This window comes from Misgurnus anguillicaudatus, chromosome 5 (assembly GCF_027580225.2).
Source record: "Misgurnus anguillicaudatus chromosome 5, ASM2758022v2, whole genome shotgun sequence".
Lineage (NCBI taxonomy): Eukaryota > Metazoa > Chordata > Actinopteri > Cypriniformes > Cobitidae > Misgurnus > Misgurnus anguillicaudatus.
In genome coordinates, this window is record NC_073341.2 from 35,373,976 (window position 1) to 35,392,356 (window position 18,381).

General features: G+C 37.2%; 1 protein-coding gene across 1 annotated transcript; it reads right to left on the reverse strand.

Moving 5' to 3' along the window:
- Nucleotides 1-26: 26 nt before the first annotated feature.
- LOC129413723 (uncharacterized) lies at nt 27-13,765 on the reverse strand. The gene is made up of 20 exons (XM_073867394.1): nt 13,629-13,765; nt 12,932-13,152; nt 10,484-10,515; nt 10,363-10,397; nt 10,119-10,156; nt 9,378-9,471; nt 9,146-9,240; nt 6,273-6,330; nt 6,059-6,148; nt 5,626-5,654; nt 5,509-5,539; nt 5,354-5,432; nt 5,194-5,254; nt 5,094-5,127; nt 3,301-3,409; nt 3,167-3,198; nt 2,395-2,438; nt 2,013-2,099; nt 1,413-1,571; nt 27-498 (listed from the first exon to the last, which is right to left on the reverse strand). The coding sequence occupies exons 2-20, from the start codon at nt 12,932-12,934 to the stop codon at nt 382-384; spliced, it is 1,227 nt and encodes a 408-aa protein (XP_073723495.1). The 5' UTR covers nt 12,935-13,152; nt 13,629-13,765; the 3' UTR covers nt 27-381.
- Between the last annotated feature and the right edge of the window lie 4,616 nt (nt 13,766-18,381).

The window sequence follows — 18,381 nt, forward strand, 5'->3', positions numbered from 1 at the left end:
AAAAAACAATAGTCAGTAAAATCTCATGACATTTCTGAATTTCTTTTATTCAAACAGTTTTACACCAACACCAGTTGTGCATTTATTTAATAACTATGACGTATAATAAACTGTATAACTGTCATTAAAACAAAAAAAAAAAACACTAATAAAGTATACTAAATTCAAAAGACAATAAATGTATATAGTACAAATAACATATTATAAATAATTTGAGTGTTTTAGAGCATACAGTATGTGTGTTAGGGTCAGACTAGAGAGAGAGAGAGAGAGAGAGAGAGAGAGAGAGAGAGAGAGAGAGAGAGAGAGAGAGAGAGAGAGAGAGAGAGAGAGAGAGAGAGAGAGAGAGAGAGAGGGCGAGTGAGAGAGCTGATGAGGACATTATGGCCGTACAGGGTGTGAGAGGTAAGTGGAGTGTTTGGACTGATTCTTACGGTCAATTAACAAAATGGGATTTTTCATATGATGTGAGATCATCTCCTGTAAACTGCCGAACAGCTGAAAGACAGAAATATGTTTTTACCACATCAAGTATTTTGTTTTATTTTGCAAAGAAGCATTAAAAGGATGTTAATTACATGTTGTTACAGACCTGTGTAAATTTCTTTGTTCTGATAAACACGAAGGAAGATACTCTAAAGGAACATGCCAACATTTTCGGATTTTAGCTTATTCACCGTATCCCCCAGAGTTAGACAAGTCCATACACACCTCTATCGTCTCTGTGCGTCCTGCAACTCTGTCTGAAGCACCGTTAGCCCAGCCCAGCACAAAGACTGGAAGTAAATGGCTCCAGCTAGCATACTGCTCCCAATAAGTGACAAAATAACGCCCAAGTAGCAGTGCTTCGCCTTCTGAGAATATAGTTCCCAGTATGTATACTGTTAAAAGATGGATGTGTCTCATATGACCTTGTTATTTGTACACTCTGTGACTATACAAATCACAACATATAAATAGGAAAATGTTTGTGTTATTTTGTCACTTATTGGGAGCAGTATGCTAGCTGGAGCCATTTCCTTTTAGTCTTTGTGCTAAGCTAAGCTAGCGGTGGGTGCATCAGACAAGAGTTACATTTTTCATCTCTGTGCGTTCTGCATGTATGGACTTTTCTAACTCTGGGGGATACGGTAAATAAGCTAAAATCCCAAAATGTCGGCGTGTTCCTTTAAGGAATGTTTGTAACCAAACCGATCTGAGGCCCCATTGACTTCCATATTGTTCTTTTTTTCTACAATGGAAGTCAATGGGGCCTCTGATCAGCCTGGTCACATTTTTCCTCAAAATATCTTCCCTCGTGTTCATCAAAAAATTAATTTATGCAGGTTTGTAACAACATTTTTGGGTGAACTGTCCCTTTAAGAATCTGCTTATTTATCTATTTTTTGAACATAGACCATTGAAACATTTACTTCTTCTGACTTCTTGCCCTCTTTCCCCAGTGCATAGACCTGAGAGTCCTCCAGAAACCGAACAGGTATGTTATAGACGTTGTCATGAAAGAGGACGACCAGCGTGTAGGGTTGATGTCCATTCTGAGAACTACTGCACCTGACCAGAAATGTGCCGTCCTGTATGAAGAGTGAAGACACACAAAGAAATGGGAGGATTCAGGTTCAATTAGCATCTATTTAACCTCCTAACACCCGGGCTTTGATTTGTCTTTTTTTTTAGATTTCTACCAGCTATTTTGGTGTTAGGAAGAACCAATAAATATAATAACCAAATTGTTTTCTAAGAACATAAAGCAGTACATTTGTCCATGTTTGTGTACAACAGGTTCCAGTTACAGAGAATTAAGTATTATGGTGCAAACATCAAAAACATTTCATGTCCACATATGTGGACATCAGGGGGTTAAGGTTATGTCTGTGTTAATCGTAACATCATTTTGGGTAAAAAATGCTGAAATATCATCCCAGATGTTTTTAAATCCCGCAAATAAATGTCCTTTGGGTGTTAAACGGTAGAAATATATGGTGGCTCTAATTAGTATATAATTATCGGTGTACCTTATTTAACCTGAGAACTGTTTCCTCTGCAGTCTTGCGTTCACAAATTCCAGCAAACCACTGCCTGTCCTGAAGCCCCGCCTCCTGCTCATAATAGCTAATAAGTTAATGACTTAAGTGACATTACAACTGAAAACTATCACATAATCATAACACGCTTCATTCATAAAAAACGTAATTCTCTGTAAATTGTTAATAACATGTTATTACAAAAAGTGTTACATTAAATTTAGTGTCATCATTTATGTAAAAGAAAACTTTATTCATAAACTATTTATACATTTAACTATTTATAATTATTTTAATTTATAAAATATTTATAAACAGTAATTGTCTTTTACTCTGGACTGGAGACAGATAAACTGTAGTTTAACCTGTGTACCTGTGCAAAACCCTGTGTGGTAGGTTTCGTTCCAAAAGAGGGCGCTGTAAGAAATGAAAAGATGAACTTGCTCAAATTCTAGCTGATACATTTATTATACACTTACAATAATACATACTTAAATGGTAAAGCCATTGAACAGTATGATAAACACATTATTATAACTATTTAATTACTAAAAAATATTTTCTTAAAAAAATGAAAATAATGTTTTCTTAAAATATTTTGTGGGCATATTAATTCTGCCCAATTAATATATAATATTAAGAGCTATTAATATCTATAGCTTCATGTGACAAGAGTAAGTAAAGCTTAAAGGGATAGTTCACTTTAAAATGAAAATTCTGTCATCATTTTCTCATCCTCATGTTGTTGTAAACCTGTATAAATTTCATTTTTCTGATGAACACGAAGATATTTTGAGAAATGATGGTAAACGCACAGCATATAGCGTCCATTGACTTCCATAGTAGGAATAAAAAATATTATGGAATTTAAAGGGTAAAGTCAACTGTGTGCTTTCCATCATTTATCAAAATATTTTTTCATCAATACTTCCAAAATATGTTTTTCCTACTATGAAAGTCAATGGTCACTATCTGCTGTGTGTCCACCACCATTTCCCAAAATATCTTCCTTTGTGTTCACCAGAAAAAAGAAACCCATACAGGTCCAGAACCACGCGAGGACGAGCAAATGATGACAGAATTTTAATTTTAAAGTGAACTATCCCTTTAAAGAACAACGCGAGAGGAAAAATAAATATTTTTACCTGCAGAGTCCATACTTGGAGGTAGAGGGGGGCTAAAATGACACAAAAACATTATTAACTGAATTTGCGTCACAGTCAAAGATGTAAAAATGTTTACAAATCGAGTTTGAAGGTAACTGGATTTCAGTTTGCACCTGGGTTTGGGTTCTTTCATGATATGGATGGGAGGAGCCGGTTTATGAGTCGGTACAGCAGGGGGCAGCTGGCCTGAAATTGTGGAGCGTTTCATCTCTGACGGTAGAACTGAAAGATCAAACAGGACACATCTATCACAACTATATATTTATTCAGACAAACCTCAACACTTACTTTCTTGATAATCATTGAAATTAATACATTGAGATGTTATCGGGGGATGAGAACCAGAAGGGCGTAAGTGACATTTTGGGTACAATGCAGATTGAAGAGCTCTTGCTGCTGCCAAAAGTGAATACTTAATCAATTTGGAGTTATAAAAGATTGAAATTAGTATATAAAGCCAGATAAAACCATGCTGTAAAGTTGGTAAAATCTCAGTTACGCCCATCTGGTTCTCACCCCTCGATATGGCAATCGTTTAGTTCTTTAAAATGGAATTCATAAAGAGAAAACACTGGTTTTATACACTCCCCTAAAGGATTATTAGGACCACCATACTAATACTGTGTTTGACCCCCTTTTGCCTTCAGAACTGCCTTAATTCTACGTGGCATTGATTCAACAAGGTGCTGAAAGCATTCTTTAGAAATGGTGGCCCATATTGGCTATCCTATCAAGATTTGAGGGATGCACATCCATGGCACGAAGCTCCCGTTCCACCACATCCCAAAGATGCTCTATTAGGTTGAGATGTGGTGACTGTGGGGGCCATTTAAGTACAATGAACTTATTGTCATGTTCAAGAAACCAATTTGAAATGATTCGAGCTTTGTGAAATGGTGCATTATCCTGCTGGAAGTAGCCATCAGAGGATGTGGACATGGTCATAATGGGATAGACATGGTCAGAAACAATGCTCAGGTAGGCCATGGCATTTAAACAATGCCCAATTGGCACTAAGTGGCCTAAAGTGTGCCAAGAAAACATCCCCCACACCATTACACCACCACCACCAGCCTGCACAGTGGTAACAAGGCATGATGGATCCATGTTTTCATTCTGTTTATGCCAAATTCTGACTCTACCATCTGAATGTCTCAACAGAAATCGAGACTCATCAGACCAGTAAACATTTTTCCAGTCTTCAACTGTCCAATTTTGTTGAGCTTCTGCTAATTGTAGCCTCTTTTTCCTATTTGTAGTGGAGATGAGTGGTACCCGGTGGGGTCTTCTGCTGTTGTAGCCCATCCGCTTCAAGGTTTTGCGTGTTGTGGCTTCACAAATGCTTTGCTGCATACCTCGGTTGTAACAAGTGATTATTTCAGTCAAAGTTGCTCTTCTATCAGCTTGAATCAGTTGGCTCATTCTCCTCTGACCTCTAGCATTAACAAGGCATTTTTGCCCACAGGACTGCCGCATACTGGATGTTTTTCCGTTTTCACACCATACTTTGTAAACCCTAGAAATGGTTGTGCGTGAAAATCCCAGTTAACGAGCAGATTGTAAAATACTCAGACCGGCCCGTCTGGCACCAACAACCATGCCACACTCAAAATTGCTTAAATCACCTTTCTTTCCCATTCTCACATTCAGTTTGGAGTTCAGGAGATTGTCTTGACCAGGACCACACACCTAAATGCATTGAAGCAACTGCCATGTGATTGGTTGATTAGATAATTGCATTATTGAAAAATTGAACAGGTGTTCCTAATAATCCTTTAGGTGAGTGTATATGATCCTAAAGCCCTTCCTTGCATTTGTTTGTTATGCCTCCTAACCCCATGCAAATATTTTAGGAGGCCCCAAAATGGTCCCTCGCTCAAGTTATTCAACAGAGAAACTGACTAACCTTTGATCAGGCCATCGTTGCTCAGAAATGAACTCTGAAGAAACCCACAAACATATCAGTCGTCTCTCCAGATGATAACATCTTAATGTAAACACAACACTGAGAAAAATGTGATGCTAGAATTACTTACAGATTTGGCTCTGGGAACAGGTGGTTTCATGCTGTTAGAGAAAAAAACATCATTGTGTAATAAACCGTACGATTCATGATTGAAAAATGTGTGTCTGTGTAGTAATATCGCACACATGAAACATGCTTACATTGGTGGTGGAGGGTCTCGCACGACATTTTTAGGAGCCGCTGGCATACGGGCAGGGCTTCGGGGTACAGGAGGGCAGTCTAATCACAAAAAATATCCCTTACAATTACTCACAATGTCACTGTGTCACCTGTCATGTGTGTGTGAAGCACTGACCTGCGACAGGTTCCAGATATGTATCATCATCCTAACAAACCAAACCAAACACAGTAAAAAAAGCATATTTGTAATCTGAAATTTAAGTTTTATTATCTTTTTATGTATCATGCTCACCTGGCCTTCATTTGGGTCTAAGTAAACATCTAAAAAGAAACAAGTTACAGTAACTAAAAGTGCATTAAAAGGCACTTATAAGGCAAAATCCACTTTTACAAAGTATTTAGACATAAATGTGTGAACACAACCACCCTAAAAATGAAAAAAAAAATAATAATAATAATAATACCCATTAAGCCAAAGCAGTCTCATTAGACATGCAGCTTTGATTCTCTTGTTAATGTGATGTCACACTGATAAATCCCCACCCATGGCCACTGACTGACAGTCCTATAGTTTCCATATTTCAATAATAAAAAAACATTGCCTCAGACTGTATACACTGTAACCCTTATTATTATCATAATAAGTTATTATCATCAACTGAATAATACAAATATGATATCAAAATATAATTTGAAGAGTTTGATGCATGTCGTTTTTAAATTACCTTCATCCTGTGGTACTGCCGGTGGAGGGCCCATGGGTTTCTTAAACGGAGCCTTTCTACCAGGTTTGTCCTTTCGTATTACCTCAGGAGCTAATGACAAACAGCATAAAGCTTTAATAATATATTGTACGATAAATACAGAGTTTACAAAAATATACAGCTTTTATAAGAGATCTATGGTAGACTAGGTTATATATTTATATACTAGTCTTACGTTTGCTATCATTGGGGTCAATGTAAAAATCTTCTGGGTCATGTGGTGGTTCTGGCTTCTAGAAAAAAAAGAAATCAAGTTAAAACTGTATGGGGCTCAATTTCAAACAAACACTTTAGGGTGATTCTTGCAAAATTAAATTTATGAGGTGTCATGAAATATTTTCATTAAAAAAGTAAATGCAAAGTAAGAAGCATACAGTTATAAACTTCTCTTCATGTACTGTTTTGCACAAGATTTCAAATGACATCATACAAACCAATTTTGTTGTTTTTTCCAAATTTAAGGCGGAAATTTTCATTACCGCAATGTGTCCATGACTGGATTTTGGTTCGTTGACATGGAAATATTTATAATTAAAAAATCTAAAAAATAAAAAGCTTCAGTGTATGTTATACTATAAACATTTACAGTAAAGAAACGTGGTATTTGGTGATCATTGGTAAATGTAGAGACAATAATAAGGAATATAAATGTGTCCAAGACCAATTTTCTCATCCTCTGCAATAATTTTCAATCATTGTTTAAGCCCTCAAGAAACAAAAATGTTCAAAAAAATTGTTGGAAGGGACATAATTGACTGGTAAGCAGTTCTTATTTTTTCTCTCCACATAAAAGTTAAAATTTTGTTTGTCTTAGTACCTAGACAACTTTTTAGTTCTCATTACAGAAACATGAGTTTGTAAATGCATATATTTAATGTAATATCATGTTGCGGTAATGATAATTTTTGATAATGATAATCTAAAAAATTTAAAGATTCTATTGGAAATATTTTTTAAATCCTCTAAAAATAATGGTTATAGTAAGTTCAGACCTTAATCTTATATGTCCAAAAAAAATTGGCTTCAAGGGCTTTTTAAAAATTAATTCTGATGCTGGACATCTTTGTTTTGTGAGAATCACCTATTAATGTTTGTACAGTTCCTAATGGGGTGTACACACTAAACGTGAATTCAACGATTTGCGCAGCAGAATAGTGGCGAGCTTGTGCAGTGCGAAGCGAATGAAGCGAATTGGGCGGCGTGTTTGCGGCGAAAACATACGCTTTTCGACTCAAACGTGTCTTTGCACAAGTTGAAAATATTCATTTGTGCAAGTAGATTACATACAAAGTCAATGCAAGGACTCAAATAGTGGGGAGCTCGTGCAGGGCGATGCGAATGAAGCGAATTGGGCGGCGCAATTGCGGCGAAAACATACGCTATTCGACTCAAACGTGTCTTTGCACAAGTTGAAAATATTCAACTCAAGCGCAAAATTTGCATGACACGAAATTAAATCCACAAGTAATCTAGAGCAAGGAACGCGATGCTTCACGTTTGGTGTGTACACAGCATAATGGGGCGTACACATCAAACGCGAATTCAACGATTTGCGCAAGTAGATTACATACAAAGTCAATGCAAGGACTCAAATAGTGGCGAGCTCGTGCAGGGCGATGCGAATGAAGTGAATTGGGCGGCGCAATTGCAGCGAAAACATACGCTATTCGACTCAAACGCGTCGTTGCACAAGATGAAAATATTCAACTCAAGTGCAAAATTTGCATGACACGAAGTTAAATCCGCAAGTAATCTAGAGCGAGGAACACGATGCTTCACGTTTGGTGTGTACACAGCATAATGGGGCGTACACATCAAATGCGAATTCAACGATTTGCGCAAGTAGATTACATACAAAGTCAATGCAAGGACTCAAATAGTGGCGAGCTCGTGCAGGGTGATGCGAAGGAAGCGAATTGGGCGGCGCGATTGCGGCGAAAACATACGCTATTCGACTCAAGCGCGTATTTGCACAAGTTAAAAATATTCAACTGAATTGCAAAATTTGCATGACACGAAGTTAAATCCGCAAGTAATCTAGAGCGAGGAACGCGATGCTTCACGTTTGGTGTGTACACAGCATAATGGGGGATACACACCAAATGCGAATTCAACGATTTGCGCAAGTAGAATAGTGGCGAGCTTGTGCAGTGCGAAGCGAATTAAGCAAATTGGGCGGCGCGTTTGCGGCGAAAACATACGCTTTTCGACTCAAATGTGTCTTTGCACAAGTTGAAAATATTCATTTGTGCAAGTAGATTACATACAAAGTCAATGCAAGGACTCAAATAGTGGGGAGCTCGTGCAGGTTGATGCGAATGAAGCGAATTGGGCGCCGCAATTGCGGCGAAAACATACACTATTCAACTCAAACGTGTCTTTGCACAAGATGAAAATATTCAACTCAAGTGCAAAATTTGCATGACACGAACTTAAATCCGCAAGTAATCTGAGCGAGGAACGCGATGCTTCACGTTTGGTGTGTACACAGCATAATGGGGCGTACAAATCAAACGCGAATTTAACGATTTGCGCAAGTAGATTACATACAAAGTCAATGCAAGGACTCAAATAGTGGCGAGCTCGTGCAGGGCGATGCGAAGGAAGCGAATTGGGCGGCGCGATTGCGGCGAAAACATACGCTATTCGAATCAAACACCTCTTTGCCAAGTTAAAAATATTCAACTCAAGTGCAAAATTTGCATGACACGAAGTTAAATCCGCGAGTAATCTAGAGCGAGGAACGCAATGCTTCACGTTTGGTGTGTACACAGCATAATGGGGCGTACACATCAAACGCGAATTCAACGATTTGCGCAAGTAGATTACATACAAAGTCAATGCAAGGACTCAAATAGTGGGGAGCTCGTGCAGGGCGATGCGAATGAAGCGAATTGGGCGGCGCAATTGTGGCGAAAACAAATGCTATTCGAATCAAACGCGTCTTTGCACAAGTTGAAAATATTTAACTCAAGTGCAAGCTCAGCGTGTATTAACAGATAACACATATTGGCTTCAAGCTCAACATCGTTTTGGCAGGTGTATTACCGTGCTTTTGCCTGCATGCGGCACCTTGGCGGGTCGTGGCGGTGGCGCTGCCTGACGTTTGGAAATAAAAGGGTTTGGGGTTCTGTCCGGACAACCTACACATACGTCACATAGACAAAAACACTATTACAAATACCAAATCACTAAAATCAAACACCAAATTATGAAGTATAATAAAACAACCACAGAAATAGAGAAACAAACAGACATATGCATTATCAGTAAGCACTACCCAGGTAAACGTTTTCCTCTACTTGACGAGGTTGGAGCTTTATAGGAGAAGGTTCACATGGTGGAGCCTCATACATATCTCCATCTTCATCATCCTGCAGACACGAGATGAAGACGTTTTATTTTGTGCCACCATACTTACTCATGTAACAGTCTTTAAATAGAGAAAACATGGAAGTGTTTGGTGGCTTCTAAATTCATCCCTGTTTGGATCCTAAGGAATGAATGGGGCTAGGCTAAATGCTAACACATTCATGACACGCTGTACAAAGATTAAGTGTACGGATTGAAAAAAGATAGGTTTGTATTAATTGGTTTAAGTTGAGGTAAGAACATAGTAAAATATTAAAAAACTGTGGTGTTTTCCTTTAATATTGAATATTGAGTAAAGTCTGATGCTCTAGATCTCATCATTCGATTATAAGACTTTACCCTGGAGAGTCACAGTTCTTGGATGTTTCTGCATTGCTTAATGGGTTTTGTTTTGCATGTTTTGTTTGTTCGACTGGTTACATGAGGACAGCTGTTGCGTGTTAACAACATACATTATACAGTGATGTCATGAACGTGTTTCATAAGCATTTATCCATGAGCAGGTACAGTAAAGGGAAGTGATAAGACTGATCCTGGTTACACATAACAGGAAGTAAAATCAATACAGCCGTTCCCACCCTTTCATTAACCTTGAACATGTGCATGTGTGTGTTAGGCGAACAGACGAGGTTTTGTGTGCAATACTTACAAATTCCTCTTCTGGCCAGCCGTATCCAGAACTATTATCTATGAAGTATTTAATCGAACGAGTTGAAATCAAGGCAAATAAACACAAATTAACTTTAAGGGAATACTGCAGACTAACACAATAGTGTACAATCATTTGTTTATTTATAGCTAAACTAGGACTGTAAACATAAAATGTGTTTTGACATCCAACAGTAGGTCCTAATACTAGTTTGTGTTTTTATTAAAAAATCTGGGTCTGTTACCTGTTCTCCTGGGTGGGGCAGGTGGTCCACTGTGTCTATACCGCAAATAAATTACATTAATCATATAAGATGGTCTGAAACTGGAAAAAAAAATTTATGGACATGCAACTTTAGTACTTACAGTACAGATGTTTTTAGCTTCCCGAAGAAACTCTACAAATGCAGAACAAATCATCATCAGTTATATACTTTATTACTGTTTTGGAAACTTGTTTTGTGAAAAGTCTGAGACAAGTTTTTTAGTTCATTAAATTGAGTTATGAAAGAGCAAAAACATATACATTGAGATGCTATAATATGCGCAAACTCCTACACGGTCACAGGGTTCCCACACCTTAGTTAACTTCAAATTCAAGGACATTTCAAGAGCTTTCCAGCTCCAATACCCTCAAATTCAATGACTAAATGTTGAGACACATTTCAAGTGAGAGCAAGGTTACATCATTTTACCTTTTAAGATACATTGTTACAGTTCCCTTTTCGAGGGAACTCGCACTACATCACTGCAGTGACACTTTGGGGACGTCTGCAGGGGTAAGTGCGTCTGAATGTGTATATCAAATTCAACCAATGGTGAGGCTTAACAACAAAGATAGGGTGACACGGGAGCCAGGAAGTATATCGCTATATTAAATATTGGCAAAGACGGCGCTACAGGGACGCAGGAAGTATGGCAAATAAGACGCAGCGTCTTGTTCCCTTCTCAGGGAACAACAGTTAAATACGTAACCCAAGACGTTTTCATGTGTCAAACACAACTAAAAGCATTTTGGTATGAATCAACATTCGCATACAGAAGATATAAGCATTTAAAGCGAAAACTTTAGCACGTGTGCTTAAAAAGTCTAGAATTTTTATGATATTATCCCACACTACACAGGGAATAACATGGATTTTTTCCAGAAAACATCTTGCATAAAATAGATCCAAGCCCTTTCAATGACATGTATCTATGTATGTATATTTACAAAAACTTCTAGGGCCTTGAAATTTTCCCCCAGATCCACAAACTTTCAAGGATTTCAAGGACTCGTGGGAGCCCTGCGGACAAAACTGATTGATCTTAAAGGGTTTGTCACCGAAAATGAACATTCTGTCATCATTTACTTATTGAAACAAACAAAGTCCAAACATATAATTTCTTTGTTCTGCTTAACACAAAGCACAATACTTTGTAGAACGTTTTTAACCAAGCAGATCTGGGGCACCATTGACTTCCATAGCAGGAAAAAGTAATACTATGAAAGTGAATGGTGCCCCAGATCTATTCAGAATATCTTCATTTGTGTTATGCAGAACAAAGAAATTCATACAGGTTTGGAACAACTTGAGGGTAAGTAAGTGATGACTTTTCGTTTTATTTGTGAACTATCCCTTTAACTTGTTGTGGTTAGTAAAATATTAGGTAATGATGTAAGTTCAAGAAAATATGATGTAGAATTGTTTTATCTTGATGCAACTTTTGGCAACATGTGATACATATGAAGTAACACTTCGTTGCTTTTGTTCAACACCATCGAACCACAAGCGCTTATCTTAGTTACACACACACACATAGAGAGAGAGAGAGAGATAGAGAGACAGACAGGTGAATGTGTCTTTGTCCAAGTAAACGAGCACTTCTCTTATATCTCACTTGACCACAGATCTTACAGAAGAGCTTACAGTAAAACAGTTTCTTCCATAAAAATCTGTTGTGCTCTGGAGTCACTTAAAAAAGTTATTTCCAAACTTTTGCAACATCTAAACACCTTTGGGAGACTGTTAAGCTTTAGCAGATATACATGAAAGATTACTGAGTTCTGCTTTTTTTACTTTTTTCTACTAACTTCAGAAAAAAGTCTCCATCTGCTCTTTATCTTGTCATCTGTGTGCTGTATGAGAAACAACTGAGATGTTAAACCAAAGTGATTCCACTTTCTTATAGACATTTAAACAGGATTAATAATTATTTGGTAAGGAGATCATGTAAACCGCTAAAAAGTTGTGCCATCTCAAAAATATTAACAGCACATGTATTGAGTTATAAGAGTGAGATAGATAAAGGGAAGCTGAAACGTTGCCATTTTCCGGCTTTTATCAGATCAGACCTTCTGTTGCAATAGACACAAAACAATGTGACACTTCTATTATTCTATGTTAATGAAGAACTTAATACTCTTTAACACAATAACACAACTTATACGATACACATTTTGATATATTCCACATAATCTATTTTTAATATTAAAATATATTCCTGCACATTATAATATGGACATACTGTACAAACAAATGTCTATTAACATCTGAACCGCTTTATTAATAAACACCTTAATGTTAAATCATTCATATATATATATATATATATATATATATATATATATATATATATATATATATATATATATATATATATATATATATATATATATATATATATATATATATATATATATATATATATATATTGCAGTGCAAGCCTATATACACAAAACTCCCAAAATGTTTATTTAGTGTAAAATGAACTTAATCTAATGTGAATCATTAAATAAAGTCAAATAAATAGCAAAATATAACAGTACATTACCATGATGAATGCGGTCTTGAGTTCATCAGGAAAATTTCCGCTGTGAGGTCTGAATGCAAATCTTCCAGAACTTTGTATATGAGTCCTGTAAGTAGCGTGCGGGAGGTGTGTGTATCTCTGTGTGTATTTGCATAGCAGGTGGATGGTTTATGCCTGGTAAAAACAGAGAGACCTTCAGCACGCTCGACCAGCGATGATGTCTGACCACAGACCAAGCAATGCTAGGAAAGAAGAAGTATTATTAAACCTTCAGGGGAACAGAATACACGAGAACGCTCATCAGATCTGACTGCACATTAAATACCTAAAAAAATACATTAAACCATAGCAGAACTAAAGAGACAGACAGAAGGTAAATTCTGTCATTTAACAGTAGATACTAATCAATTATCTATCTCTCTAACTGGTGTTTTATTCCTCATCCAGCTGTGGTCCATGGCTGTAAACCCAGTAAAGAGTTTCTGAGCTCTGCCATTGATGGCAGTATTATTTGCACACAGATGTCCAACATTTGAATCATTACACAGTCCAGTCTCAAAAGTGATCATCATGATGTGTAGCATACTGACATTGCTACCATGCTTTTATATATCAGATCTTGTACATAACATCATGGGCAAATATATTCTCTTCTAACCACCTTATGGATTAAGACCAGATAATTGTTTTTAAGATAAATGTAACTGAAATTGTTTACCCAGAAATTTCTGTCTTGATGTTATTCCAAACCCATCCATTTTACTTTCTTCAATGAAACACAAAAGATGATTTCAATGCAGATCCTGGAGCATGGATCTAACCCCCTGTACACTTGGGTCACAGACAGATGTGTAGGACACTGTGGAAATAACAAAAAAGTATTGCGTATACTATACTAGGGATGCACCGATATGGACATTTTGGCCGATACCGATAACCGATATTTTTTTTTATTTGGGGGCCGATAACTGATATATGAAGAGTTTCGTTGCAAAACGAGATAAATCCATTTTTTTACATTTTTGTCAAAACATGTTTATTATTATGTTATCATGTTATTGTTTAGTTTTATGGTGCTACTTAGCTGTATTTTTTAAGTTATGAAGGTTTAAATCAAAACAAACCAACAGCAGTTGCATTGAAAATAATTGGAATGCACAACCAAAAAACGAGATTTCTGAACAATTAAAAAAACGGTGGTTATCTCGCTTTGCAACGAAACTCTTCATATACAGGCCGATAAATATTCATATTAATTTCACAATGAAAAACTCCCAGACCGCGGACATCTCGTCTTTGCGCTAGACTAGAATACTCTTCTTAAGGGAATAGTCTACTCATTTTCGATATTGAAGTGTGTTGTTGCCTTGACTGGGAGTTGTTGATGCATCCCTCTGTCGTCTGTGTGCGTGCGCGTGGGCGCTGGGGCGCGCTGCGACGCTTCGATGGCGTTTGGCTTGGCCCCATTCATTCAATGGTGCCATTTGGAGGTGGAGTTGAGGTGGCCAGGCACGTCAACGTTTTTCCTATTTGGGACGAGTAGTTATACGAGCAAGTTTGGTGGTAAAAAAAACTAAGGCGTAGCGCTTTTCTGAGCGGATTTAAAAGAGGAACTATACCCCATGGCGCAACAGCACTTTTGGGAGCACTTTAACTCGCCTGAAAAGTCCGCTCCCCTTCTCACTCTCATAATGGGAGAGGGAGGGTGTTACTGCGCCGAGTCGAAGTACTCCCAAAAGCGCCACCACGCCACGAAATACAGCTCCTCCCTCAAATCCGCTTAGAAAAGCGCTACGTTTTATTTTGTACCACCAAACTTGCTCGTATAACTACTCGTCTTAAATAGAAAAAAACGTTGATGTGTTTGGTCACTTCTAACTTTATCTCTAAATGGTACCATTGAATGAATGGGGCTAAGCTAAATGCTATCGAAGCAGCGCAGCGCGCTCAAGCGCTTACGTGCACGCGCACACAGATGATAGAGTGTTGTATCAACAATTCTTAGTTAAGGTAATATATTTTAATATTGAAAATGAGTAGACTATTCCTTTAAGCCCGCAACACGTGTCATCTTCGTGCTATGTCACAGAAAGCACTAATCAAAACTCCACATGGCCAGCAATGAGCAAGTGAAGTGGTTCAACAAACCAAAATAATCCATCATTTATCGGCTTTCATTTATCGGCCTAATTTTTGCTATCAGACCGATAACCGATAATATTACAAATAAGCAGTTATCTGCTGATAAAGATATGTCGGCCAATATATCGTGCAGCGTATACGGTTATAGCTGGCAAATCTTTACTGGCAAGGTTTTAGTCCTTCTCTCAAGGCATTTAAAGGTCTAATCTAGTGGTGAGATTGTGAATTGCAACCAACGGCTCAGTTCACATCTCACCCCTCCCTTTTGAAACGCATAGTGAAGCTACACTAGCCGCCACAGGACAAACATCTCATCATCTGAGACAACGTATAGTGACAAAACTCACTCTGTAGGGCAGTTTGCCCATTTAGGGGTACTGTAGAAACATGGTGGCGTGAAATTGTGACTTCCATGTAGGGGGACCCGTGGATTATGTATATAATAAAACCACTCATTCTAAGATACTAAAAACAATACAGTTCATTATGTAAGGTCTTAATACTCAACTGATGATATAGTTATGTATATTATATTGCATTTCTGTCAAGAGAACTTTCTACAAGTTACACAATGCACCTTTAATGGTATGTATGCTTTGAAGAATCTTGTTACCTGCACATACTTCCTTCTGTGATATTTTGTTTATCTGTCTTCCTGCGTGTGCTGATGATGGGTTGGCCTGACACTTGATAGGTCACGAGGAAATATCACAAATATTTTTGTGCCAAAAAAAACAAAGCCACAGAGAAGAAGATTTCGGTCAGAATAACACTGCAACACAATGAACCCCAACGCTGATCTTGTCATCTGCTTTCGGGTTGGCACAATGAGCTGTTTAACAACAGGTACGGAGGGTTTAAATCTAGTTTCTTTTTTGAATTATTGTAAACACTTGATGTATTTTGACAAGCCAAAACAAGTATCAAAACAAGATTCGGAATACTCTAAAGAAGTCATTTCTTGGTTAAACACTACAGAATCTGTAACCTTTTTCTTTCTTTAAATTTGCAGCTCATAGCAACACTAGTAAAAAACCTACTAGGAGAAAAAACGTCCTGGCTTTTTTAGTCAGGAGGAAAAAATCCTAGGAGGGAAAAAACCTTAGGAGAAAGCCAGACACAGGTGATTCTATAGAGAATATACTAAAGCAATAAGCCCCAAAAAGCAGCGGGTTACCAGTGCATTTTATAACAGCTAAGGGGCGTTGTTCGCGAGTGCCTAAAACCCCCTTAGCTGTTATAAAATGCACTGTAACACCACTGCTTCACGAGGCTTATTGCTTTTATAAAATGGTTACTTCACATGCATACAATATTTCATAAAATTAAACACAAATAAGTTGTAATTATATTAGTACAAATTTTACTCTTCTGCCAAACAAAGTAGTTCCTCAGAATCAAGTGTGGCTGCAACAAAGCGTAGTTCCCAACCAACACAGACGCAGCAAAGACACAATGAAAATGTGATTTAACCTACCCAGTCTCACAAAGTTTCGTGATATAGTCACGTATTTTTTTTTATTCTTTTTTCGTGTTATTATCACAAAATCTAATGTTTTTTCGTGATCGTATAACGAATTCCTGTTTTCGTGTGACCACCACGCATTGGCCACTCAACTGCTTCTTCCCACCCTTAAACCATTGTCGCTTTGGTTTAGGGTTAGATTTGGTGCTTGCATTAGAATGTCACTTTATATATTGGTTTATACTATATTTTCTGATTTTTTTATATGTCGCCTGGCGTTAGGGTTAGAGTTGGGTTTGGGTAGGGATGTCATTTTATGTAAATCGAACCCTAAACCGAAGTGACAATGGTAAGAAAATAGGACAAAACAGTTGAGCAACCAACACGTGATAATCACACAAAAACAGGAATTCGTTATACGATCACAAAAACCACGAAATTTCGTGATAATAGCACGAAAAAAGAATTTAAAAAATATGTGACTATATAACGAAATTTCGTGAGACTGTGGTTTTCATATATCAACATTCATCTAATTTATACATTAACATATTGTGCAACTGTTGAAGTGATTATAAAATATGCTTGGAAGCATGGAAGCATGCAAGGAAAGCATGGAAGGAAAATGTTCTTCTTTAAATAAACATAAAATATATCAAATGAAAGAACAGACCGTCCACTTTCAAACAACAACAACAACAAAAGTTTCATCCTACCTTCATTTGTTCTTTTATCACCTCTCAAATTTTCAGCTAAAAGCTGAGATAACTCAATTTTTGTGAAGAAATTTTGTAAAACATCAGATTCAGAGCCTGATCAAAACTTACACGGTGTTTTTAGTGTTGAGTGAATGTGTCAGTGTTTAAATTGGGTAAGATCGCTATCTAGTGGATAATAGCGGAAATACGCATTTGTGGTTAAATAACAATAAAGAAAAGCGTTTTCGAAATGACTCAAAAATATTGTATGCAATTGTAGAAAAATTAAACATATGATTAAAGACTGTGGTTTTATTTTCGTAATCAGTATGTAGCAACAATGACGTAGTATGTAATGCGGTCTAAACCGTGGGGGTTACCAGCAGAGGCGTCATGCCCATTCAAACTGAGGGGGCACGTGCCCCTTCTGTTTCTTAAGCCAAATGGATTTTGCATGCAACCTCAAAATCAAAGAAGCGTCCATTAAACTGTTACTTGTCTTTTAATTTCTTTAATATGCAAAAATGATTATCAATTTTGTGCGGCATCCTTGACACTTTTCAGAGAGTTTTGTGTTTTGATCATGTTACATTACTTTATTCTGGCAGCAAGCGCTGCAGTCATCACAGCCGCAAACGTCATCAGCTTCTGAGCGTGCTCACGAGCTTTGCTGTTGCTGCTGCATTTGGCTATCTGAGGAATTAAAACCTGTATGAAACGTTCACAACATTTCCAAACCCCAGTACGGTAATGTGCAGTTAACCTTCTCTGTGTAGAAAATGTATGGTTGAAAATGTGACCATCTCGACGTTATAGTAGAGATTTCTAGATTCATCTTCTTGATACAACGCCAAAGTACGCTAGAGTTCACGGGGGCGCGGAATCACACATGCTCACATATGAGGTCAAATTTAATGCAAAAAATCCGTTCCTCTAATAATTGTATCTAAACATATTTTTTTAAATCATTATTGAACATTAAAATCAATCACGTGGCTATAGTTTATGTCATTTTCGTTGTCACTTTATGGATTTAAAATTACAGTATTTCATAGAAAAATGCAGTTGTTATGCAAAATGCATGACACAATTAAACAACATTTAAATAAACAAAACATGCCGTTTCGGATGTATGATGCCAATATGTCATTATTCCGATTGAATAG

What these genes read in the sequence shown, in the direction of transcription:
- LOC129413723 (XM_073867394.1), bottom strand. An exon ending in CGCATGCAGGCAAAAGCACG is followed by an intron (nt 6,331 to 9,145) that starts GTAATACACCTG and finishes TTTTTTTTCTAG; the next exon opens with AAGCCAGAACCACCACATGA. An exon ending in GGCAGTACCACAGGATGAAG is followed by an intron (nt 5,655 to 6,058) that starts GTAATTTAAAAA and finishes GTTTCTTTTTAG; the next exon opens with ATGTTTACTTAGACCCAAAT.